Source organism: Heterodontus francisci, unplaced genomic scaffold (assembly GCF_036365525.1).
Source record: "Heterodontus francisci isolate sHetFra1 unplaced genomic scaffold, sHetFra1.hap1 HAP1_SCAFFOLD_218, whole genome shotgun sequence".
Classification (NCBI taxonomy): Eukaryota; Metazoa; Chordata; class Chondrichthyes; order Heterodontiformes; family Heterodontidae; genus Heterodontus; species Heterodontus francisci.
Window position 1 is genome coordinate 1,567,746 of NW_027141931.1, and position 27,366 is coordinate 1,595,111.

The 27,366-nt window shown below is 45.9% G+C and overlaps 1 protein-coding gene across 1 annotated transcript in view; it reads left to right on the forward strand.

Annotated features, from left to right (window-relative positions):
• Nucleotides 1–980: 980 nt before the first annotated feature.
• The window catches only part of LOC137365662 (probable G-protein coupled receptor 139), a 54,548-nt gene continuing 28,162 nt past the window's right edge, over nucleotides 981–27,366 (forward strand). The window contains exons 1-3 of the mRNA XM_068028028.1: nucleotides 981–1,085; nucleotides 1,557–1,643; nucleotides 4,493–4,769. Coding sequence (XP_067884129.1) covers nucleotides 981–1,085; nucleotides 1,557–1,643; nucleotides 4,493–4,769 — 469 coding nt within the window. The remainder of the gene's footprint in view (nucleotides 1,086–1,556; nucleotides 1,644–4,492; nucleotides 4,770–27,366) is intronic.

Below are 27,366 nucleotides of genomic sequence, written 5' to 3' on the forward strand. Positions count from 1 at the left end.
AAGGGCTGGAAGGCGAGAAACAGACGAATCCCTTTGAGGATTATAAAGACAGTAGAAATGAACGTAAGCAAGGAGTCAGTCGGGCAAAAAGGGGTCATGAAATTTCATTGGCAAACAGGAATAAGGATAATCCCAAGGATTTTTATGCATATATAAAGAGCAAAAGGTTTAGTAGGGAAAGGTTGGTCCGCTCAAGGACATAGAAGGGGACCTATGTGTGGAGCCAGAGGAAATGGGCGAGGTACTAAATGAGTACTTTGCATCAGTATTCACCAAAGAGAAAGACTTGGTGCATGATGAGCCTAGGGAAGGGAGTGCAGACAGTCTCAGCCACCTTATTATCAAAAAGGATGAGATGTTGGCTGTCTTGCAAAGCATTAAAGTAGATATGTCCCCAGGGCCTGATGGGATCTACCCCAGAATACTGAGGGAGGCAAGGGAAGAAATTGCTGGGGCCTTGACAGAAAACTTTGCATCCTCATTGGCTACAGGTGAGGTCCTAGAGGACCTCTAGGACAGTGATGGTACTGTGGTGTACGGGGTTAAACTTTGCACTTTTTGTGGCAGGGCTGGTTGCCCTTTAAAAACGGCACCAGTGTCTGTATAGAGGCAGCTTACAGCACTGTTGGTGTCACTAAGGCCGTCCCTGTCACGTGATTGGGGGTGGGGCGGGCGGCCCGCTCGCTATATTAAAATGAGCCGCACCCTGCAACATCACTGTGGCACAGCAGATGCAGACTGCACATATGGGCCAAAAATGTTTTGCACACGGCTGGGAGGAATAAAATTCAGCCTATTGTTTTTGCTTCCCGCTCCAAGCTCCCTTCCCTCGCTAGCAATTCCTTCTTTCTTCCCAATAACTGTCTGAGATTACTATAGTCTATTCACACCCCTCGTGTCACATTGGACCACAAAATAGGCTTCTAACCTCATATTGGTGACATCACTACAATCACCTATTTCCATCTCTGTAACATCACATGACTAAAGCTCTGCCTCAGCTGATCTGCAGCCGAAACCCTCATTCAAGAAAAGAGGCGCTGCTGGATCTGGTACTTGGGAATGACGTGGGCCAAGTGGATCAAGTACCAGCAGGGGAGCACTTAAAGGATAGTGATCATTACATTATAAGGTTTAGGCTGACTACATAGAAGGACAAATAACAATTAAGGGTAGGAATAATTAACTTGGGGAAGCCCAACTTCAGTGGGGTAAGAATGCAGCTGGGGAAAATAAATTGGAGTCAAAGGTTGGCAGGAAAAACAGTAGCTGAACAATGGGCTACCGTCAAAGAAGAGATAGTTCGGGCACAGTAAAGGTATATTCCTTCGAAGGGGAAAGGTGGGGTAAACAAATCCAGAGCTCCCTGAATGACAAAAGAGGTGAGGTAGAGATTACGATAAAGAAGAAAAAGTGTGCTTATGGCAGATGCCAGGTAGAAAACACTATCGAGAACTAGGCAGAGCGGAAGTGTAAAAGCAAGTAAGAGAAGCAAAGATAGAATATGAGAAGCGTCTGGCGGTTAACATTAAATGGAGTTCCTATGTTTTCTATAGAAGTATAAAAAGGTTGCAAAAGGAGGAGTTGCGCCGATTCGGGGCCATCAAGAGGATTTGCACATGGTCACAGAAGGCACAGTTGAGGTATTAAATGAATACTTTGCATCCGTCTTTACCAAGTGTAACAAAAGTGATTCTTTTTTGGCTAAAAAATATTTTTGAAGGCATTTATGGTTCAGCTGAATAAATGTTAGACCGTTTCTTTTATTAAAAATGAAACCACCAAGAGGTCACTGAGAGGGAGCTGGACTGGCAACAGAGTTGCTGGTTATCACAAGGTTCGGGTTGGAGATGAAGCCGAAAGCCTGGTAGTGGGCAGAAAAGTGATAAGTGCTCCTTTGATTGGAAAAGCCCAGTAGTAGCAGAGAACACCTGGGATGGGCAGACAAACTGACAAGCTTTCTGGTTGTCGGTCTGTGTGTGTGGTTTTACATTCTGGAAGGAGGTAAGTCAAGTCTGAAGAAAAAGTCAAGAAAGAAGAGAAGACCACAACCCAGCTCATTTTCCAGAAATTCCAGAACAGACCCTGTGAAGTCCAAGGTGTCCAGTCGTCTTGTTTCCTGTATTGGAAGAAAGCCTGCTAAAAATAATTCTCAATGCCGCCTGAAGAGAACTGTTGTCTGGTAACTTGGCTGTGTGTGCTCAGAAGTTAGACTGCATGCTAGTTTGGAACAACATATCTCATCTGCTGTTTCCTTCAAAAATGAGCAACTAGTTAACCCAAATGCTTTTTGTCTGTAAGAGAGCTCTGATCGAAAGATATTTTTTTTAAATCTTGTTCTCGGTTAACCAGTGTATATGTTGGTGTGTGAGTTTGAAGGGACGAAGGTAAAAAAATAACTTTAAAATTTGGTTCAGGTAAAAAGGGACTTTGAAGTTTGTTTAAGGTGCGAAGGGGACTTTTAAAAATTAATGGTTGGATTTTTAAAAATTTGATCTGTGTGATATTGTTTTACCTCATTGCTAGTTGAGACTTTTTTATTCGATCCTGGGATGTCGGCATCGCTGGTCAGGCCAGCATTTATTTCCCATCTCTCCATGGCCCTTGGGAAGGTGGTGGTGAGCTGCCTTCTTGAACCGCTGCAGTCCATGGGAGGCAGAGACACCCACAGTGCTGTTAGGAAGGGAGTTCCAGGATTTTGACCCATCGACAGTGAAGGAACGGCGATATAGTTCCAATCAGGATGGTGTGTGACTTGGAGGGGAAATTGCAGATGGTGATAAAAGCAAAATACTGCGGATGCTGGAAATGTGAAATAAAAACAGGAAATGCTGGAACCACTCAGCAGGTCTGGCAGCATCTGTGGAAAGAGAAATAGAGTTAACGTTTCGGGTCAATGACCCTTCCTTGGAACTGGCAAATATTAGAAATGTCAAAGGTTATAAGCAAGTGAGCCAGGGGTGGGGCAAGAGATAACAAAGGAGAAGGTGTAGATTGGACAAGGTCACATAGCTGACCAAGAGGTCATGGAGCAAAAGCAAACAATATGTTAATGGTGTGTTGAAAGACAAAGCATTAGTACAGATAAGGTAAACGAACTGAAGATTGAACAGCAGCAAGTACAAACATGAAAATAATGGGTAAGCAAACAAAACAGACTACAACGAAATGAAAAAAACAAAAGAAAAAAAATTGTAAAAATGTAAAAAAAAGAAAAAAGAACTAAAAATAAAAGTAAAATGGGGGGCCCGTCATGCTCTGAAATTATTGAACTCAATGTTCAGTCTGGCAGGCTGTAGTGTGCCTAATTGAAAAATAAGATGCTGTTTCTCGAGCTTGCGTTGATGTTCAGTGGAACACTGCAGCAAACCAAGGATAGAGATGTGAGCATTAGAGCAGGGGGGAGTGTTGAAATGGCAAGGAACCGGAAGCTCAGGGTCCTGCTTGCGGACTGAGTGGAGGTGTTCCGCAAAGCGGTCACCCAGTCTGCGTTTGGTCTCCTCAATGTCTAAACCTCTGCTGCCTGTATCCTAATTCATACCAAATCCCATTCATCAATCATGCCTGTGATCGCCTTCCTGCATTGGCTCCTGGTCTGGTCAGTCTGTCCTCCTGCAGCCTCTGACTATCCACCTCACAGTTTACATTTTCCAGCTCCACATCATCTGCAAACGTTGAAATTATGCCATTTATATATACTTCTGTGCCATTAATATGTAACAAAGGTGGAGTGATCCTAATACTGATCACTGAGGAGCACTACTGTATACTCCTACCTAGTCTGAACAACAACTGTTCACAACTTCTCTCTCCTTTCTGTTTCTTAGCCAGTGTCATATCCACACTGTCACTGCCCCTTTAATCCATGGGCTGTAGTTTTCCCAACAAGTCCATTAGATGGCACTTGATCAGATGACATTTGAAAGTCCATATAAATAGCATCAACCATGCTGCCTTCAACAAGCCTCTCCATGACGTCATTGAGGAACTCGATCAAGTTTGTCAGACATGTTTGGCATTAACATATCCAGGATGCTTGTCATTTTTAAACTCCTGTATTTCCAAGGCACAAAGGATTTGTCCCAGATTATAGGCTGCAATAGTTTCCACAAATTTACATCGATGTTAGACTGCTGGAACTGTAATTCCAAAGTTTATCCATTTCTCCTGTCTTAAACAGGGTGCAACATTGCGGAATCTGTAGTCATCTGTCACCACTGCCATATCCTAGGAGGATTGTAAGATTCTGACCATTTCCTCTGTTATTTCCACCATTCTTTCCATCAGCAACCCTCATATATCCCACCTGTAAACCATAAATGTTATGCGTTATCATGGTACCAACAGTGTTGAATTTAAAGGAGTTAACTGAATCTGTTTGTTCAGTGACTGTAATTAATTTCAGTCTCTATAAACCCTAATTGTGTCACTGGAGGGTTTTCCTCTACTATTAATAAGGGACTCCTTTCAATGTGTTATCCCATATTGTCAGCGGAAACTTCATCCCTGGCACGAACGGACCAGAGGTTCCAGAGAGAGGGAGAGGATAAACCAGAATCTGAGAACAAGAGATTGGAATGTTGCAACAATGGAACAGAAACTGAGAACAATAAATTGGAATGTTACAACAATGGGCAGAAGTTTGTCTTATTGGTTTGACAGTCTTACTGCAGATGATGATTGGATAACATTAGATTGGCGGATCTCGGATGCATTGAAGATGATTCAATGCATCTACTATCCCATTCTCGCTATTGTTGGTGTCCCTGGTAAGTCTCTCTCTCTCTTTACCTTTTAATCAATAAACCATGTTTAACTGCATTTCTGATCTTATCATTTACTCTATCCACCTCGATACTGTTGTCGTTCCTGGTAAATATCTGTCACCAGAAATTAGCTCGAAAGACCATTGCTAACTGCATTACTATTGTTCTAATTTGCTGTTGCCTCTTCGCTGCTGTTGTCACGCTGCTAAGTCACTCTATTCAGCTATTACATGTGTAAACCACAATTCAATGCATTACTGCTCTTGTTATTTAAGTATTGGGGTGATTGAAACCATTGTTTTCAGTATCCAGCACAAACTCTGCTCTCTATCCAACGAATATGCCAATACATGAGGCTGAAACAGAGTGTTCACTTCCTCGCTGATTGATTTGACCCTGAACTAAGTTCCAATACTGTATCCTGTCCATCCCCAATTCTGTCCAGGACCATTTCCTGGGCATTTTCCACCCTAACTTGCCTCGTGCTCCTGCACCGTGCTACCTCAATGGCTTTAGAAAGTTCTATTTGTTCATGGACCTGGGCATCGCTGGATAGGCCAAGAATTATTGTCCATCCGTCAATGCCGTTGAAAAGGTAGAGGTGATCTGTTTTCCTGAACGTTTTTTACCCAGTGACAGTGAACGAACGGCAAGATAATCCCAAGTCAGGATGGTGTGCTGCTTGGAGGGGAGCTTGCTGGTGGTAGTGTTCCTTTGCGTCTGCTCCCTTTGCCCTTCCAGCTGGTAGAGGTTGCGAGATTGGAAGGTGTTGTTGAAGGAGGCTTGGTGAGTTGCTGCAGTTCATCTTTTATACTGTGCACACTGCTATCATTTTGCTGCAATCTTGGAGTCATAGATTTACGACATAGAAGGAGACCATTAGTCATGCTGACTCTGTGCAGAACATTCCAGTCAGTCCCACTCCCTTCACAGTCCCCATAGCCATGCAAGTACATTTCCTTCCAGTGCGCATCCAGTTTCCTTTTGAAATCATTGATTTATCTCTCCTTCCACCACCCTCATGGGCATTGAGTTCCAAGTCATTACGACACACTGCATAAAAACAAAAGTCCTTCTTCACATTCCCTCTGCATCTCTCGCCCAAAACCTTCTGTGACCCCTGGTCCTTGTACCATTAGTTAACGGGAACAATTTCTCCATGTCTACCTTATCGAAGCCTATCAGAATCTTGTACACTTCCATCGAATTTCCCCTCATTCTCCTTTGCACCAGTGAGAAGCACACCAGCTTTTCCAAACTAACATTGTATCTAAAAGCCCCCATCCCTGGAATCATTCTGTTGAATCTCCTCTGCACCCTCTCAAGGACTCTCACCTCATTCCGAAAGAGTGGTGATATGAACTTGGCACATAACTCCAATTGGGGCCTAACCAGAGCTCTGTATCGTTACATTATAAAACTTCCCTACTTTTGTATTCTATTTCTCTATTTATGAAGCCTAATATTTCAGTATTTCCTTCCACATTCAAATGCACATGGAGCCCCAGCTCCCTCTAGTCCTACACACTCTTTTGAACAGTGCCATTGAGGCTATATTGCCTCGCCCTGTCCCTTATGCCAAATTGCATCACATCATACTTGTCTGATCAAAATCCATCTGCCACTTTTCTGCCTATTTCGCTGGTATATCTACGTCCTGTCGCAGGCAGATCATATCGTCCTCACTGTTCGTCCCTTCTCCATGTTTATCATCAGCAAATTTTGAAATTCCACTGTATATCCAAGACCAAGTCATTTGTATACAGCAAACAAAAGGCAGTGGTCCTAGCCATGCCCTCTGGGGAACATCACTGTCCACCAACCTCTAGTCTGAAATCAACAACCTTTTACCACGACACACTGTTTACTGTCATTAAGCCATTTGTTTACTTCTATTGGACGCTGACCTTCCTATTCTATGAGCCTCAATTTTGTTCCCCAGCCTTTCATCTGGCACTTTATCAAACACATCCTTCAAATCCAAATAGTCAACATCCACGGCATTCCTTTCATCAACTTTCTCTGATTTTTAATCAAAAAATACAATTAGATAAGTCAAGCATGATCTCCCTTTTACAAATCTGCGTTCAATATCCTTAATGAACTCAAACCTCTCCAAGTGCCTGTTGATATTTCCCCTGAGAATTGTTTCTAAACCTTTAATCTACACTCACAGAATCACATAATCGTTACAGCGCGGAAGGAGGCCATTCGGCCCATCGTGTCAACACTGGCTCTCTGAAGGAACAATTTCCGTCTTTTCCATTCCCCCATCTTCTCCCCATAACGCTGCACATTCTCCTTTTTCATATAACTGTCTAATTCCCTTTTGAATGCTTCAATTGAACCTGCCTCCACCACATTCCTAGGCAGCACATTCCAGATCTTAACAACTCTCTGCATGAAAATGTTTTTCCTCATGTCACTTGTGCTTCTCTTACCAAATACTTTAAATCTGTGCTCTCTCATTCTCGATCCTCTCACGAGTGGGAACAGTTTCTCTCCAACTACTACGTTCAGATCTCTCATGATTTTGAATACATCTATCAAATCACCACTCAGCCTTCTCTTCTCCATGGAAAACAGCCCTATTCTCTCCAATTTATCTTCATAACTGAAATTTCTCATCCCTGGAACCATTCTCATGAATCTTTTCTGCACTCTCTCCAATGCCCTCACGTCTTTCCTCAAGTGTGGCACCCAGAACTGGACGCAATACTCCAGCTGAGACCGAACGAGTGTCTTATACAAGTTCAACATAACTTCTTTACTCTTGTACTCTCTGCCCCTATTAATAAAGCCCAGCATAATGTATGCTTTATTAACCACTCTCACAAGCTGTCTTGCCACCTTCAATGACTTATGCACATATACACCTAGGTCTCTCTGCTCCTGCACCCATTTCGAATTGTACTCTTCATTCGATGTTGTCTTTTTATGTTCTTCCTACTGAAATGAATCACTGCACATTTCTCTACATTGAACTTCATCTGCCATCTGTCTGTCCATTCCACCAACATGTCTAAGTCCTTTTGAAGTTCCACACTATCCTTCTCACAGCTCACAATGTTTCCAATTTTGTATCATCTGCAAATTTTGAAATTGTGCCCTGTACAGCAAGGTCCAGGTGATTAATATATATCAGGAAAGCAAGGGTCCCAACACTAATTCCTGGGGAACTCCAACCATTACTCTTTGTTTCCTGTCACTCAGCCAATTTCATATCCATGTGGCTACCGTCCCTTTTATTCCATGAGCTACAAGTTTGTTCACAAGTCTGTTATGTGGCATTGTATCAAATGCCTTTTGAAATGCCATGTACGCCACATCAACAGCATTTCACTCATCAAACCCTTCTGTTATCTCCTTAAAATACACCAGCAGGTGAGTCAAAAATGATTTTCACTGAAGAAATTCATGCTGGCTTTCCTTAACTAACTCGCAATTCTCCATCTGACTGTTGATCTTGTCCCAAATTATTTTTTCTCGAAGTTTTCCTCCCACCAAAGTTAAACTTAGATCACTGATGATGAATAGACAGAGCTAAGCGATCCCATAACCAACGGATCAGATCGAAGCTCTGTCGTCCTGCCACATCCAGCCGTGAATGGTGGTGGACTATTAAACAAGTAACTTGAGGAGGTGGCTCCACAAATATCGACAGAGCGATAGACAGAGCTCAGTGATACCGTAACCAACGGATCAGATCGAAGCTCTGCAATCCTGCCACATCCAGCCATGAATGGTGGTAAACAATTAAACAACTAACTGGAGGAGGTGGCTCCACAAATATCCCCATCCTCAATGATGGGGGAACCCAGCACATCAGTGCGAAGGATAAGGCTGAAGCATTTGTAACAATCTTCAGCCAGAAGTGCCGAGTTGATGATCGATCTCGGCCTCCTCCTGAAGTCCCCAGCATCACAGATGCCAGACTTCAGCCAATTGGATTCACTCCGCGTGATATCAAAAAACGACTGAAGCGACCGGATACTGCAAAATCTATGGGCCCTGACAATATTCCGGCAATAGTATTGTCGACCTGTCCTCCAGAACTTGCCGCACCCCTAGCCAAGCTGTTCCAGTACAACTACAACACTGTCATCTACCCTGCAATGTAGAAAATTGCCCAGGTATGTCCTACACGCAAAAAGCAGGACAAGTCCAACCAAGCCAATTACCGCCCCAGCAGCCGACTCTCAATCATCACTAAAGTGATGGAAGGTGTCATTAACAGTGCCATCAAGCGGCACTTGCTTAGCAATAACCTGCTCAGTGACGCTCAGTTTGGGTTCCGCCAGAGCCACTCAGCTCCTGACCTCATTACAGCCTTGGTTCAAACATGGACAAATGAGCTGAAGTCAAGAGGTGAGGTGAGAGTGGCTGCCCTTGACATCAAGGCAGCATTTGACCGAGTATGGCATCAAGGAGCCCGAGAAAAACTGAGGTCAATGGGAATCAGGGGGGAAACCCTCCACTGGTTAGACTCATACCTGGCACAAAGGAAGATGGTTGTGTGTGTTGGAGGTCAATCATCTCAGCTACAGGACATCATTACAAGAGTTCCTCAGGGTAGTGTCCTGGGACCAACCATCTTCAGCTGCTTCATCAATCACCTTCCTTCAATCATAAGGTCAGAAGTCGGGATGTTCGATGATGATTGCACAATGTTCCACACCATTCTTGACTTCTCAGATACTGAAGCAGTCCGCGTAGAAATGCAGCAAGACCTGGACAATATCCAGGCTTGGGCTGATAAGTGGCAAGTAACATTCGCGCCACGCAAGTGCCTGTCAATGACCATCTCCAACAAGAGAGAATCTAACCATCTCACCTTGACATTCAACTGCATTACCATCGCTGAATCCCCCACTATATAAATCCAAGCGGCTACCATTGACCAGAAACTGAACTGGAGTACCCGAATAAATACCATGGCTACAAGAGCAAGTCAGATGGTTGGAATCCTAAGGCGGGTAACTCATCTCCTGACTCCCCAAAGCCTGTACACCATCTACAAGGCACAAGTCAGGAGTGTGATGGAATACTTTCCACTTGCCTGGATGGGTGCAGCTCCAACAACACTCAAGAAGCTCGACACCATCCAGGACAAAGCAGCCCGCTTGATTGGCACCCCATCTACAAACATTCACTCCCTCCACCACCGACGCACAGTGGCAGCAGTGTGTACCATCTACAAGATGCACTGCAGGAATACGCCAAGGCTGTTCAGACAGCACCTTCCAAACCCGCGACCTCTACCAACTAGAAGGGCAAGGGCAGCAAATCCATGGGAATACCACCACCTGCAAGTTCCCCTTCAAGTCACACACCATCCTGATTTGGAGCTATATCGCCGTTCCTTCACTGTCGCTGGGTCAAAATCATGGAACTCCCTTCAGAACAGCACTGTGGTCAATGGGAACCACTCAGCCCAAATGGACTGCAGCAGGTTCAAGAAGGCAACTCACCACCACCTTCTCAAGGGCAATTAGGGATGGGCAATAAATGCTGGCCTGGCCAGCGTCACCCACATACCATGAATGAATGAAAATAAATAACTAGCCTGTAGCTGCTAGGAAGGTCTTCACACCTTTTCCAGTAGGAGGGTGTCACATTTGCCACATTCCAATCCTCTAGCACCTCTCCCATCTATGGAGGATTGTAAGATGATGGCATACTGTTGTGTTATCTTTATTCCACTTCCTTTAGCAGCCTGCGATGGAAGCCATCCAGACCAGGTGACTTATTAACCAGAAGCAAAGCCAGCCTTTCCACTACCACCTCCCTCTCAATTTTTACTGTATCCATTGTCCCTACTCTCTCCACTTCCATTGATATTTTGTCAGATTCCTCTTCCTCAGCAAACAATGATATGCAGTACTCATTAGGAATTTTATAATTTGCTCTGTGCCTCTCTGTGTATATTACTCTCTTTTCCCCGAATAGGCCCCACCCCACCCAATCTCGTCCTACCTCATTAATATCTACATGCCTGTGGAAAATGTTTGCCTGCCCTTTTAAAATATTTTTGGGTTCCATTTTATGTTGACTGGCAGTGAATGGAAAAGTGGTGAATGAGATGCTGATCAATCGGGTTGCTTTCTCCTGGAGGGTGCAAAACGTACTGAGTGTTGGAGCCACACCCATCCAGGCAAGTGGGGATTATTCAATTATGCTCCTGACTGTGTGGTGTGAATATTACTTGCCAATTCTCGGCCCAAGGCTGCATATTGTCCGGTTCTTGCTGCATGTAGGCACGGTTTGCTTCAGTACCTGAGCAATCAGAAATGAAACTAAACACTCTGCAATCCATAATGAATAATCCCACTTCTGATCTTCTGAATGAAGGTCATTGATGAAGCAGATGAAGATTGTTGGGCCGAGGAAAATAGCCTGAGAAACCCCTGCAGTCATGTCCCAGGATTGAGAAAATTAACCTCCAACAACCAGAACCATCTTCCTTTGTGCCAGTTATGACTCCAACCAGCATGCAGCGTTCCCCCTGATACCCATTGCATCCAGGTTTGCTCGGGCTCGTTGATGCCATAATCTTGAATGCTGCCTTGCTGTCAAGGGCAGTCACTCTCACCTCACCTCTGGGGTTCAGCTCTTTTCTCCAGGTTTGGACCAAGGCTGCAATGAGGTCTGCAGATGAAAGAATATTGAGGAACCAAATTGAGCACCAGTGAGCAGGTTATTGGTGAGTAAATGCAACTTGATAGCACTGTCGATGACACCTTCCATTACCTGGTTCCTGATCGCGAGGAGACTGAAGTGTGATGGGAGCATGAGTGGTGGAAGAATGCTGACGTTGACCAGGGGAGATTGCAAATGGCTGCACAGGATGGCCGTGAGGGACCATATTCACACAGCACCCGCTCGGTATGGTAATCAGTATGCTGGGCTTGTTGACCCATATTCACACTGTACCAGCTCGGCATGATGATCAGTATCCTGGGCTAGTTGACACCTATTCAGACTGTACCAGCTCGGTATGGGGATCACTATCATGGGCAGGCTGGCCCATATTCACACTGCAGCAGCTCGGCATGGAGATCAGTATCTCTGGGCTGTTTGACCCATTTTCTCACTGTACCAACTTGGCATGGAGAGCAGTATCCTGGGTTGTTTGGCTAATATTCACACTGTACCAGCTCGACCTGGCGATCAGCATCCTGGGCAGGTTGGCCCATACTCACAATGTGCAATATTGTACAACAGTTCAATAATTTTAGAGCATGACAGGCCCCCATTTTCCTTTCATTTTTAGTTATTTTTACTTTTTTACATTTTTTACAATATTTTTTTTTGCATTTATTTCATTTCATCTTAGGTTCTTCAGTTTGCTTACCCACTGTTTTTTTCATGTTTGCACTTGCTGCTGTTCAATATTCAGTCCGTTAACACCTTATCTGGACTAATGCTTTGTCTTTCAACACACCATTAACTATTGTTTGCCTTTGCTCCATGACGTTTTGGTTAGCTATGTGGCATTGTACAATCTACACCTTCCACTTTGTTATCTCGTGCCCCACCCCCATCTCACTTGCTTATAACCTGTGACATTTCTAATATTTGTCAGTTCCAAAGAAGGGTCACTGACCCGAAACGTTAACTCTGCTTCGCTTTCCAGAGATGTTGCCAAACCTGCTGAGTGGGTCCAGCATTTCTTGCTTTTATTTCACAATGTACCAGCTCGGCATGGCGATCCGTACCCTGGGTTTGTTGACCGATATTCACACTTTACCAGCTCGGTCTGGGGGTCAGTGTACTGGGCTGATTGACCCATATTCACACTGCACCAGCTCGGCATGGCGACCAGTATCTTGGGCTGGTTGATCCATATACACACTGCACCAGTTCGGCATGGCCATCAGCATCCTGGGCTCGTTGACCCATATTCACACTGTACCAGCTTGGCATGGCCATCAGCATCCTGGGCTGGTTGACCCATATTCACACTGTACCAGCTCGGCATGCCGATCAGTATCCTGGGCTGGTTGACCCATATTTGGACTGTACCAGCTCGGCATAGAGATCAGTATCCTGGGCTGGTTGACCCATATTCACACTGTACCAGCTCGGCATGGCCATCAGCATCCTGGGCTGGTTGACCCATATTCACACTGTACCAGCTCGGCATGCCGATCAGTATCCTGGGCTGGTTGACCCATATTTGGATTGTACCAGCTCGGCATAGTGATCAGTATCCTGGGCTGGTTGCCAAATATTCATACTGTACCAGCTCGCAATGCCGATCACTATCCTGGGCTAGTTGACCCATATTCAACCTATACCAGCTCGGCCTGGAGATCAGTATCCTGGGCTGTTTGACCCATATTTGGACTGTACCAGCTCTGCATGGTGATCTGTATCCTGTGCTGGTTGACCCATGTTCAGACTGTACCAGCTCGGCATGGCCATAAGTATCCTGGGCTGGTTCACCCATATTCACACTGTACCAGCTCAGCATGGCGATCAGTATCCTGGGCTGCTTGTCCCATATTCACACTGTACCAGCTAGGCATGGCGATTAGTAGCCTGGGCTGGTTGACCCATATTCACACTGCACAAGGTCAGCATGGTGATCAGTATCCTGGGCTGGTTGACCCATATTCACACTGTACCATCTCGTCTTGACTTTTTGTACACAGGGCTGGTTGACCCAGATTCACACTGCACAAGATCAGCTTGGTGATCAGTATCGTGGGCTCGTTAACCCATATTCACACTGTACCAGCTCGTCCTGACTTTTTGTATGCAGGGCTTGTTGACCCGGATTCACACTGCTCAAGATCAGCTTGGTGATCAGTATCCTGGGCGCATTAACCCATATTCCGACTGTACCAGTTCGGCGTGGAGAATAGTATCACCGGCTGTTTGACACATATTCGTTCTGCAGCACCTCGGTATGGCAATCAGTAACCTGTGCTGTTTCACACGTAACACACTGCACCAGCTCAGCATTGTGATCAGCATCCTGGGCTGGTTTACCCATATTCACACTGCACCAGCTCGTCCTAACTTTTAGTATACTGGGCTGGTTGACCCATGTTCAGACTGCACCACCTCGGCATGTTGATCAGTATCATGGGCAGGTTGGCCCATATTCACACTGTGCCAGCTCGGATTGTGATTAATATCCTGGGCAGGTTAACCCATATTCACACTGCACCAGCTCAGCATGACGACTAGTATCCTGGGCTGGTTGACCCATATTCACACTGCACCAGCTCAGCATGACGATTAGTATCCTAACCGGTTGACTCATATTCACTCTGCACGAGCTCAGCATGGTGATCAGCATCCTGGGCTGGTTGACCCATATTCACACTGCACCAGCTCGTCTTGACTTTTAGTATACTGGGATGTTTAACCCATATTCACACTGTACCAGCTCAGCATGACGATGTGTATCATTGGCTGGTTAACCCATATTCACAATGTACCAGGTCAGCATGGTGATCAGTATCCAGGGCTGATTGACATATTCACACTGCACCAGCTCGTCTTGACTTTTAGTATACTGCGCTGTTTGACCCACAGTCACACTGCACCAGCTCAGCATGACGATCTGTATCCTGGGCTGGTTAACCCATATTCATAATGTACCAGGTCAGCATGGTGATCAGTATCCCGGGCTGGTTGACCCATATTCACACTGCACCAGCTCAGCATGGTGATCAGTATTCCTGGCTGGTTGACACTTATTCACACTGTACCAGATCGGCATGGCGATCCGTATCCTGGGGTGGTTGACCCATATTCACACTGTACCAGATCGGCGTGGAGATCAGTATCATCGGCTGTTTGACACACATTCGTCCTGCAGCACCTCGGCATGCAATCAGTATCCTGTGCTGTTTGACCCATAACACTCTGCACCATCTCAGCATGGTAATCAGCATCCTGGGCTGGTTGACTCATACTCACACTGCATCAGTTGAGCATGGTGATCGGCATCCAAGGGTTTTTGACCCATTTTCACACTGCACCAGGTCATCCTGCAGTTAGTATGCTGGGCTGTCTGACCCATATTCACACTGTACCAGCTCGACGTGGAGATCAGTATCTTTAGCTATTTGACCCATATTCGGACTGCAGCACTTCGACATGACAATCAGCATCCTGTGCTGGCTGACACATAACAAACTGCACCAGCTCAGCATGGTGATCAATATCCTGGGCTGGTTGACCCATTTTTACACTGCACCAGCTCAGCATGGTGATCAGCATCCTTGCTGGTTGACCCATAGTCACACTGCACCAGCTCGTCCTGACATTTAGTCTGCTGGGCTGTTTGACCCATATTCACACTGTACCAGATCGGCATGACGATCGGTATCCTGGGCTGGTTTACCGATATTGAAACGGCACCAGCTCAGCATGGTGATCAGTATCCTGGGCTATTTGACGCTTAGTCACACAGTGCCAGCTCAGCATGGTGATCAGCATCCTGGGCTGGTTGAAACATATTCACACTGCACCAGCTCAGCAAGGTGATCACTATCCTGGGCTGGTTGACACATATTCACACTGTATCAGCTCAGCATGGTGATCAGTATCCAGGGCTAGTTGACCCATATTCACACTGCACAAAATCAGCATGGTAATCAGTATCCTGGGCTGTTTGACCCATCTTCACACTGTACCAGCTCGGAATGTGATCAGTGTCCTGGGCTGGTTGACCCATATGAACACTGTACCAGCTCGGCATTACGATCAGTTTCCTGGGCTGTTGTCTCATATTAACACTGTACCCCCTTGGCATGGTGATCAGTATCCTGGCATTTGTGACCCATATTCACACTGTAACAGCTTGACATGGCGATCAGCATCCTGGGCCGCCTGACACATATTCACACTCTACAGGCTTGGCATGCCGATCAGTATCCTGGGCTGGTTGACCTACATTCAAACTATGCCAGCTCGGAATGTGATCAGTATCCTGGGCTCGTTGACACGTATTAACGCTGGAGAAGCTCGGCATTGTGATCAATATGCTGGTCTGTTTGACCCATATTCACAGTGTACCAGTTCGGCATGACAATTTTTATCCTGGGCTGGTTGACCCATATTCACACTGTGCCAGCTCGGCATGACTTTTGGTATCGTGGGCTGGCTGACCCATATTCACACTGTACCAGCTCAGCATGACGATCAGTATCCTGGGCTGTTTTTCCCATATTCACACTGTACCAGCTCAGCATGGTGATCAGTATCCCGGCAATTTTGACCCATATTCACACTGTAACAGCTTGGCATGGCGATCAGAATCCTGGGCCGTTTGACACATATTCACACCGTACAGAGTTGGCATGCCGAAATGTATCCTCGGCTGGTTGACCCATATTCACACTGCACCAGCTCGTCGTTAAGATCAGCATTTGGGCTGGCTGACCTATATTCACTCCGTACAAGCTCAGCATGACGATTTGTACCCTGGGCTGGTTGACCCATATTCTAGCAGTACCAGGTCGGCAAGATGATTAGTACCGTGGAAGTTTGACCCATATTCACATTGTACCAGCTCGGTATGACGATCAGTATCCTGGGATTTCTGAACAATATTCACACTGTAGCAGCTTGGCATGGCGATCACTATCCTGGGCTGGTTGACCCATATTTATACTGTACCAGTTCGGAATGTGATCAGTATCCTGGGCTGGTTGGCCCATATCAACACTGTACCAGTTCGGAATGTGATGAGTATCTTGGTCACGTTGACCCGCATTAACGCTGTATCAGTTCGGCCTGCTGATCAGTATCCTGGACTGGTTGGTCCATACTCACCCAGTACCAGCTCAGCATGACGATCAGTATCCTGGGCTGTTGGACCCACATTCACACTGTACCAGCTTGGCATGGCGATCGGTATCCTGGGCTGGTTGGCCTATATTAACACTGTACCAGCTCGGAATGTGATCAGTATTCTGGGCTCCTTGAGCCATATTCACACTGCACCAGCTCAGCATGGTGATCAGTATCCCGGACTGGTTGACACATATTCACACTGTACTACCTCGGCATGGTGATCAGTATCCTGGGCTGGTTGACGCATACTCACACTGTACCAGCTCAGCATGGTGATCAGTATCCTGGGCCGTTTGGCGCTTATTCACCCTGTACCAGCTCAGCATGACGATCAATATCCTGGGCTGGTTGACACATATTCACACTGTACCAGCTCAGCATGGTGATGAGCATCCTGGGCCGTTTGACACATATACACACTGTACCAGCTCAGCATTACGATTTGTATCCTGGGCTGGATGACCCATATTCACACAGTACCAGCTAGGAATGTTAACAGTGTCCTGGGCTGGTTTACCCGTATTAACACTGTACCAGCTCGGCATGGTGATCAGTATCCTGGCATTTTTGACCCATATTCACACTGTAACAGCTCGGCAAGGGGATCAGATCCTGGGCCGTTTGACACATATTCACACTTTGCCAGCTCGTCATGAATTGTAGTATACTGTGCTTGTTGACCCATATACACACTGTTACAGCTCGGTTTGACGATCCGAATCCTGCGCTGGTCGACCCATATTCACACTGTACCAGCTCAGCATGGTGATCAGTATCCTGTTCTGGTTGACCCATATTCACACTGGACCAGCTCGGCATGGTGATCAGCATCCTGGGCTGGTTGACTCATATTCACACTGTCCCAGCTCGGCATCGTGATCATCATCCAGGGCTGTTTGACGCAAATTCACACAGTACCAGCTCGGCATGGCGATCAGTATCCTGGGCTGGTTGACCCACATTCACACTGCAGACGATCAGCATGGTGATCTGTATCGTGGGCTGGTTGACCCATATTCACACCGTACCAGCTCAGCATGACGATTTGTATCCTGGGCTGGTTGACCCATATTCTAACTGTACCAGCTCGGCATAACGATTAGTACCGTGGACAGTTGACCCATATTCACACTGTACAAGCTCAGCATGACATTCAGTACCCTGGCATTTTTGGCACATATTCACACTGTACATGCTTGGCATGCCGATCAGTATCCTGGGCTGGTTGACCTATATTCACACTGTACCGGCTCGGAATGTGATCAGTATCCTGGGCTGTTTGGGCCATATTCACACTGTACCAGCTGGGCATGGCGATCAGTATCCTGGACTCTTTGACCAATATACACAATGCATCAGCTCGTTGTGGTGATCAGCATCCAGGGCTGTTTGATCCATATTCACACTGTACCAGCTCGGCATGGCGATCAGTATCCTGGGCTCTTTGACCAATATTCACAATGTACCAGCTCGGCCTGGCGATCAGTATCCCGGGCTGGTTGACCCATATTCACACTGCTCCAGCTCGGCATGGTGATCATATCCTGAGCTGTTTGACTAATACACACACTGCACCAGCTCGGCATGGCGATCAGTATCCTGGGCTCTTTGACCAATATACACCTGCATCAGCTCGGTGTGGTGATCAGCATCCTGGGCTGTTTGATCCATGTTCACACTGTACCAGTTCGGCACGGCGATCAGTATCCTGGGCTGGTTGACCAATATTCACAATGTACCAGCTCGGCCTGGCGATCAGTATCCCGGGCTGGTTGACCCATATTCACACTGCTCCAGCTCGGCATGGTGATCATATCCTGAGCTGTTTGACTAATACACACACTGCACCAGCTCGGCATCGTGATCAGTATCCTGGGCTGTTGGACCCATATTCAAACTCTACCAGCTCGGCATGGTGATTAGTTTCAAGGGCTGGTTGACTCGTAGTCACACTGTCCAAGTTTGGCATGGACATCATTATCCTGGACTGTTTGACCCATATTTACACTGTACCAGCTCGGCAATGCGATCATTATCCTGGAGTGTTTGACCCATATTCACACTGCACCAGCTCAGAATGGCTATCAGCATCCTGGGCTGTTTGACCCATATTCACACAGTACCCGCTCGGCATGGTGATCAGTATCCTGGCCTGGTTGATGGGTGACGGCAAGGGCTCTGGTGAAGTGGGATTGAATGGAGTACAAATGTTGTCACACTGAGACAGGGCTGCAGGCTGGTTCTCCACTGAGACATTGCCCTCCCACAGGGTGACACCTCAGCAGACGTAGCAATTGGTTAAATCATCTGCTGTGTGAGCCTTTGAGCACGGAGTTCCACAGCCATAGGAACATAGGAAATCGGAGCAGGAGTAGGCCATTCAGCTCCTCAAGCCTGCTCTGCCATTCGTCAAGATCATGATTGATCATCTACTTCTATGCATTTTCCCACACTATCTCCATATCCCTTGATATTTTTATTATCTAGAAATCTGTCAATCTCTGTCTAGAATATAATCAATGACTGAGCCTCCACAGCCCTCTGTGGTAGATAATTGCAAAGAATCACCGTCCTCTGCATGAAGACATTCCTCCTCATTTCAGTCCTAAATGTTCCAGCTCCCACTCTGAGACTGTGTCTCCTGGTTCGAGATTTCGTGCAGTTTTGGTTCCTCATCTGAAGGAGGATGTTCCTGCTATAGAGGGAGTGCAGCGAAGGTTTACCGGACTGATTCCTGGGATGGTGGAACTGACGTATGAAGAGAGATTGAGTCGGTTCGGGTTATAATGGCTGGAGTTCAGAAGAGTTGGGGGTTCTCATAGAAGCCTATAAAATTCTAACAGGTCTTGACAGGGTAGATGCAGGAAAGATGTTCCCGGGAGTGGGGTGGGGGCGGGGGGGGGGAGTGGGGGGTTGGCGGGGAGAGTCCAGAACCAGGGGTCATAGTCTAAGGATTTTTATTTCAGATTGCCAACATCGCAGTATTTTCCTTTTATTATTCTCATAGTCTAAGGAGACGGGGTAAACCTTTCAGGACTGAGATGAGGAGAAATTCCTTCACCCAGAGAATGGTGAACCTGTGCAATTCACTGCTACAGAAAACAGTTGAAGTCAAAATATTGTATGTTTTCAAGAAGGAGTTAGATATTGTTCTTGGGGCGAAATATATCAATGGATACGAGGGGAAAGTGGTAGCAGGTTACTGAGTTGGATGATCAGCCATGATCAGAATGAATGGTGGAGCAGGCTCGAAGAGATGAATGGCCTACTCCTGCTCCGATTTTCTATGTTGCTATGAGACCTCACAGCTAGGGGAAATATCCTTCCTGCATCTATCCTGTCGAGCCCTGTAAGAATTCTATATACTTCAATTACATCTCCTCTCATTCGACTGAACTGTAGACAATAAAGGGGCAGTCTCATTAATCTCTCCTCATAGGACAATCCTGCCATCCTAGGAATCAGTCTGATGAATGTTTGTTGCACTTCCTCTTTGGAAAAATATCCTTCCTTAGGTAAGGAGACCAAAACTGTACCCAATACTCCAGGTGTGGTCTCACCAAGGCGCCATACAATTGCAGCAAGACTTATTTACTCCTGTACTCAAATTCTCTTGCAAAAAAGGCCAACATCATTTGCCTTCCCAGCTGCTTGCTGAACCAACATGTTTGCTTTGGTGACTTATGAACAAAGGCACCCAGGTCCCGTTGGTGACCAACACTCCTGTCAGGTGAAGCAGTGATTTACTTGTACTTCTTTCAATTTAGTATGCTGTATTCACTGCTCACAATGTGGTCTCCTCTACACTGGGAAGACCAAACACAGACTGGGTGACCAGTTTATGGAAGGCCTCCACTCACCATAAGCATGACTCCAAGCTTCCGTTTGCTTGCCATTTCAACATCCCCACCGCCCCCCTCACACCCACTCTCATATAAACATTTCCGACTTTGGCCTGCTCCAGTGTTCCAGTGAAAATCAACGCAAGCTCGAGGGGCAGCACCTTATCTTTTGATTAGGCACTCTACAGCTGTGTGGACTGAACATTGAGTTCAATAATTTCAGGGCATGACTGGCCTTTTTCAAATTATAATAATGTCATTTCAAGAAGTATTTATATGACCACTTGAAACGCCATAGCATACAGGGCTACGGGCCAAGTGCAAGAATATAGGATCAAAATAGTTGAGTGCGGTATGGTTGGCAAACATACGATGGGCTAAAGGATCTGTTTCTGTGCTGTACAACTCTGTGACTCTATGACTCGATTTTATTTTTTTAACTATGTGCCTGCTTTTCATGTAGACTGAGCTGCTCATTATTTTGCTATTAACATCCTCTCTGGACTAATGCTCTGTCTTTCAACACAAGCATTAACACAATCTTTGCCTTTGTTTCAGGTCAGTTTTGTTATTTAATCTCGGCTGCCTTCCCTTTTGTTCTCTCCCCCACGACTCTCCGCCCACCCCTTACCTTGCTTAAAACCTAATTCTTACCTAATCTTTGCCAGTTCTGATGACAGGTCACAGACCTGAAATGTTAACTCTGATTCTCTCTCCACTGAAGTTAAACTGATGGCCTGTAGTTGCTAGGTTTCCCTTTGCATTCATTTTTTTTAGAATAAGGATTTGTAATTCTCCAGTCGCCTGGCACCACCCCAGAGTCTAAGGAAGATTGGAAAATTATGGCCAGTGCCTCTGCGATTTCCAGTCTCATTTCCCAAAGTATCTAGAAAGAACAAAGAGAACAAAGAGCAAAGAAAATTACTGCACAGGAACAGGCCTTTCGGCCCTCCAAGCCTGCGCCGATCCAGATCCTCTATCTAAACATGACGCCCATTTTCTAAGGGTCTGTATCTCTTTACTTCCTGCCCATTCATGTGTCTGTCTAGATACATCCTAAAAGATGCTATCGTGCCCGCGTCCACCACCTCCACTGGAAACGCTTTCCAGGCACCCACCACCCTCTGCGTAAAGAACATTCCACGCATATCCCCCTTAAACTTTTCCCCTTTCACTTTGAACTCGTGACCCCTTGTAATTGAATCCCCCACTCTGGGAAAATGCTTCTTGCTATTCAACCTGTCTATACCTCTCATGATTTTGTACACCTCAATCAGGTCCCCCCTCAACCTCCGTCTTTCTAATGAAAATAGTCCTAATCTACTCAACCTCTCTTCATAGCTAGCGCCCTCCATACCAAGCAACATACTGGTGAACCTCTTCTGCACCATCTCCAAAGCATCTACATCCTTTGGTAATGTGGCGACCAGAACCGTACGCAGTATTCCAAATGTGGCCGAACCAAAGTCCTATACAACTGTAACATGACCTGCCAACTCTTGTACTCAATACCCCGTCCGATGAAGGAAAGCATGCCGAAAGCCTTCTTGTCCATTCTATTGACCTGCGTTGCCACCTTCAGGGAACAATGGACCTGAACACCCAAATCTCTCTGGACATCATTTTTCCCCAGGACTTTTCCATTTGCTGTATAGTTCACTCTTGAATTGGATCTTCCAAAATGCATCACCTCGCATTTGCCCTGATTGAACTCCATCTGCCATTTCACTGCCCAACTCTCCAGTCTATCTATTTTCTGCTGTATTCTCTGACAGTCCCCTTCACTACTCCACCAATCTTAGTGTCGTCTGCAAACTTGCTAATCAGACTACCTATACTTTCCTCCAAATCATTTATGTATATCACAAACAACAGTGGTCCCAGCACGGATCCCTGTGGAACACCACTGGTCACACGTCTCCATTTTGAGAAACTCCCTTCCACTGCTACTCTCTGTCTCCTGTTGCCCAGCCAGTTCTTTATCCATCTAGCTAGTACACCTTGGACCCCATGCGCCTTCACTTTCTCCATCAGCCTACCATGGGGAACCTTATCAAACGCCTTACTGATGTCCATGTATATGATATCTACAGCCATTCCCTCATCAATCAACTTTGTCACTTCCTCAAAGAATTGTATTAAGTTGGTAAGACATGACCTCCCCTGCACAAAACCATGTTGCCTATCACTGATAAGCCCATTTTCTTCCAAATGGGAGTTTGGAAGAATTCCATGAATGCATCTCATCCGGCTCTGGTGCTTTATCATCTCTAATTAGAGAAAGCCTATCTAATACTTCTTCTTTACCAATGTTAAATCTTTCTAGTGTATTAGTTACCTCCTCTTTCACTGTGGCCTGTGTAGCTCATCTTCCTTGGTGAGGACAGATGCATTCATTTAAAACCTCAGCTATTCCCCCTGCCTCCATGTGCAATTCCCTCTATTAATCCCTAATTGGTACGATTCAATCTTTTACCACCCTTTTACTATTTATATGCCTACAGATGACTTTGGGAATTCCTTTTATGTTAGCTGCCAGTCTCGTTTCATACCCACTCTTTGATTCTCTTGTTTGCTTTTCACATCCCCTGTGAACTTTCTATATTCAGCCTGGTTTTCCATTATATTATCCACCTGACATCTGTCAAAAGGACAATTTTTCTTCTTCATCATCATCTCTTCCGCTTTTGTCATCCAGGGAGCTCAGGATTTGTTTGCCCGACCTTTCGAGGGAATATACCATGACTGTGCCTGAAAAATCTCTCCTTTGAAGCAGCCCATTATCCACATACCATTTTTTCTTGTTAACCTTTGATTCCAAATTATTCGGCGCTGATCGAATCAATGTTTAATTTTTTGTGGGATGCAGACTATCCCAGTATTTATTGCCCATCCCTAAATGCCTTTGAACTCAGTATCTTGCTCGGCCATTTCAGAGGGCAGTTAACAATCTAACTCCATTGAAGTTGACTTTCGCCCAATGAATTATTCTTACTCTGGCTTGTCCTTTATCCTTTTCCATAGTCAACCTAAACCAGAAGATACAATAATCACTGTTCCCTAAATGTTCTCCTACTGATACTTGATCCACTTGGTCCAACTCATTCCCAAGAACCAGATCCAGCAGTGTCTTCTTTCCCATTGGGCTGGAAACATACTGCTGCAGAACATTTTCCTGAATACACTTTAGGAACTCTTGCCGCCCTCTGCCCTTTGTACCACTAATATCCCAGTATATTTGGATAACGAATGTTCCCAAGAACAAAGAACAGTGCAGCACAGGAACAGGCCATTCGGCCCTCCAAGCCTGCGTTGAACTTGATGCCTGCCTAAACTATAACCTTCTGCACTTCCGGGGCCCATATCCCTCTATTCCCTTCCTATTCATATATTTCCCCGTTATAATTACTCTACAATTCTTGCATCTTTCTGTAATTTGCTCCCAAATTTGTTCCTCCATGTCTTTCCCACTAGCTGGTGGCCGATAGACAACACTGAGGAATGTAATTTATTGCTCCTTTCCTAAACACCCTGTATCCAGGAATATTTAACACCCAGTTTTTCCCTTCTTTGAGCCAGGTCTCTGTTATATCTACAACATCATATTTCCACCTGAAAATCTGCACCTGTACCTCACCAGTCTTATTAACCACACTCCATGCATTCTCATACACGTTCAGTTAGCCTAATTTAGGCTTTATTATTTTCTCTGTTACTCTGATCTCAACGAATAACTTTTTATTCTCTACTCTAATGCTATCTATCTCCCTCAGTATTCTGTGCACCATTGTATGTGTGTTCCTCTCTGATATTTCTCCCAGTTTCTGCACCTTTCCCAATAGCACTAACAAATCAACCCACAAGGGAATTAGTCCCAGCTCTATTTATGTGCAACCGTCCAGCCTGTACAGATCCCACATTCTCCAGAACTTCTCCCAATGTACCAGCAATGTAAATCACTCCCTCCTGCACCATCTTTCCAGCCATGCATTCCTATTCCTTTAATTACTTGCGCGGTTGCTGGTAGGAATCCGTACATTACTGCTTTTGACATCCTGCTTGCTAATTTCTGACTGATCTCGCTGAATTCTGACTGCAGGACTATCTCCTCTTTCTGCCAATGTCGTTCGTACCAATGTGGACCACGACTGCTGGCTGTTCACCCTCCACCTTCAGGATGCTCTACAGCCGCACAGTGATATCCTAGACCCTGGCAACAGGGAGGCAACACACCTTCCTGGATACACATCAGCGGCCTCAGAAACTCCTGTCTGTTCCTGGGATCATTTAATCACTATCAACATTCCAGTCTTCCGTGTACCCGCCCAGTACAGGTGAGACAGCCGTGGTACCATGGCCCTGTCTGTGGCTTCAGTCGCCAGATGAACCATCACTTTCCTCAGTATTAAGTATTGGTTGGAGAGTGAGATACACTCAGGGGTCTCCTTTGCTGCCTGCCTGATACTTCTTGACTGTCTGGTGATTACCCATTCCCTCACTCCCTGCATCCACTTAAGCTGTGGGGTGACCACGTCTATAAACGCTCTATCCAGAAATCACTCAACCTCACGTATACACCGCAGTGACGTCCATGGTCCCACCATCTGCAGCTTGTACAACAACCCAGACAGCAGGATGAGGGGGAGGTAGGAGTTAAGAAGGGACATAAGGCAGGAACATAGCATCATCCTGAGTTCTTTCGGTGATGCCGGATGCTACGGGCTCTGTCACAGTCGGTCACATGATATAGCGAACCATCTCCTCCCTCAGGCTCGGGGGATGAAGGCATTCCTGGCCCTCACCGGTTTACTGCTGCTCCCTGTCATTATCGGCCACATTGTCCTGTAATAGAGAAGGCAGAATGTCAGTGATTGTGTTGAACTGTGTTTGGGTGTTGTGCCTGCCATAGCTGAATAGCTGGAGTTATGTGGAGGCAGTGAGTGGTGGGTGTGAGGCTGGTATCAGTGGAAATTGTGTGAGGGTGAGGTGGAGTATGTGAATGTTAGGTGTGAGTCCTGAATGTTAGAGACTACTGATGGGTGAGTGATGGGCGTGTGGTACATTGAGCAGTGTGAGAGTTTGGTGGTGTTGGGAGTGGGAGATGCCATGTAGAGATAAATTCACTGACATTGACCACCCGTGTGAGCTCATTAAACTTCTTCTGGCTCTGCTGTCAGGTCCTCGGAGCCAGACGTCTTGCATTGACCTCCCTGACCAATTGCTCCCATTCCCTTCGCTCTTTCTATTTCCCTTTCCGTCTTTCACACATACACTCTCTCTCTCTTCACTCTCTGTGTCTCTTGCTCATAGAATCCATCTTCCAGCATTTGGCCCAGAGCCGTGCTCATAGAGTCAGAGGATGATGCACTACAGAAGGAGGCTGTTCGGCACATTGTGTCGGTGCTGTCTCTTTGAAAGAGCTATCTAATTAGTTCTTCTCCACTCCTCTTTCCTTTCAGTTTTTCCCCCTTTGCATGTATTTGTTAAATTTCCTATTGAAAGATATTGTTGCCTCTGCTTCCACCCTGTTTTCATGCAGTAAATTCCAGATCCCAACAACTTGCTGTGTAAGAAAATTCTCCTCATTGCACATCTGGTTCCTTGTCAATTACCTTCAATCTGTGTCTTCTTGATACTGAACTTTCTGACACTGGAATCAGTTTCGCATTAATTACCCTATCAAAACCCTTTATGATTTTGAATTCTATATTAATTCTCCCCTTACCCTTCACTGCTCTTAAGAGAACAATCCCAGCTTTTCCAATTTCTCCACGTAACTGAATTCCCAGATCCCTGGTAATCCCTGGTAATCCCCAGATCTACAAACACACACACACTGATCAGAGCCCAGGCACTGAGGCAGACAGATCTACAAACACACACACATGTATGCAAACAGACATGCGGAAACAACGATCAGACCCCATGCACTGAGGCAGACAGATATAAACACACACACACACACACACACACACACACACACACACACACACACACACACACACACACACACACACACACACACACACACTCACACACATACACATACACTGATCAGATCCCAGGCACTGAGCCAGACAGATATACAAACACATAGAACATAGAACATAGAACATAGAAAAATACAGCACAGAACAGGCCCTTCGGCCCACGATGTTGTGCCGATCCTTTGTCCTCTGTCAAGGACAATTTAATCTATACCCCATCATTCTCCTTTATCCATATACCTATCTAAAAGCCGTTTGAAAGTCCCTAAAGTTTCTGACTCAACAACTTCCCCAGGCAAGGCATTCCATGCCCCGACCACTCTCTGGGTAAAGAACCTTCCCCTGACATCCCCCTTATATCTCCCACCCTTCACCTTAAATTTATGACCCCTTGTAACGCTTTGCTCCACCCGGGGAAAAAGTTTCTGACTGTCTACCCTATCTATTCCCCTGATCATCTTATAAACCTCTATCATGTCACCCCTCATCCTTCTCCGTTCTAATGAGAAGAGGCCTAGAATGTTCAGCCTTTCCTCGTAAGACTTATTCTCCATTCCAGGCAACATCCTGGTAAATCTCCTCTGCACCCTCTCCAAGGCTTCCACATCCTTCCTAAAATGAGGCGACCAGAACTGCACACAGTACTCCAAATGAGGCCTTACCAAGGTCCTGTACAGCTGCATCATCACCTCACGGCTCTTAAATTCAATCCCTCTGCTAATGAACGCTAACACCCCATATGCCTTCTTCACAGCCCTATCCACTTGAGTTGCAACTTTCAACGATCTATGCACATAGACCCCAAGGTCTCTCTGCTCCTCCACATGCCCAAGAACCCTACCGTTAACCCAGTATTTTGCATTCGTGTTTGTCCTTCCAAAATGGACGACCTCACACTTTTCAGGGTTAAACTCCATCTGCCACTTTTCAGCCCAGCACTGCAACCTATCCAAG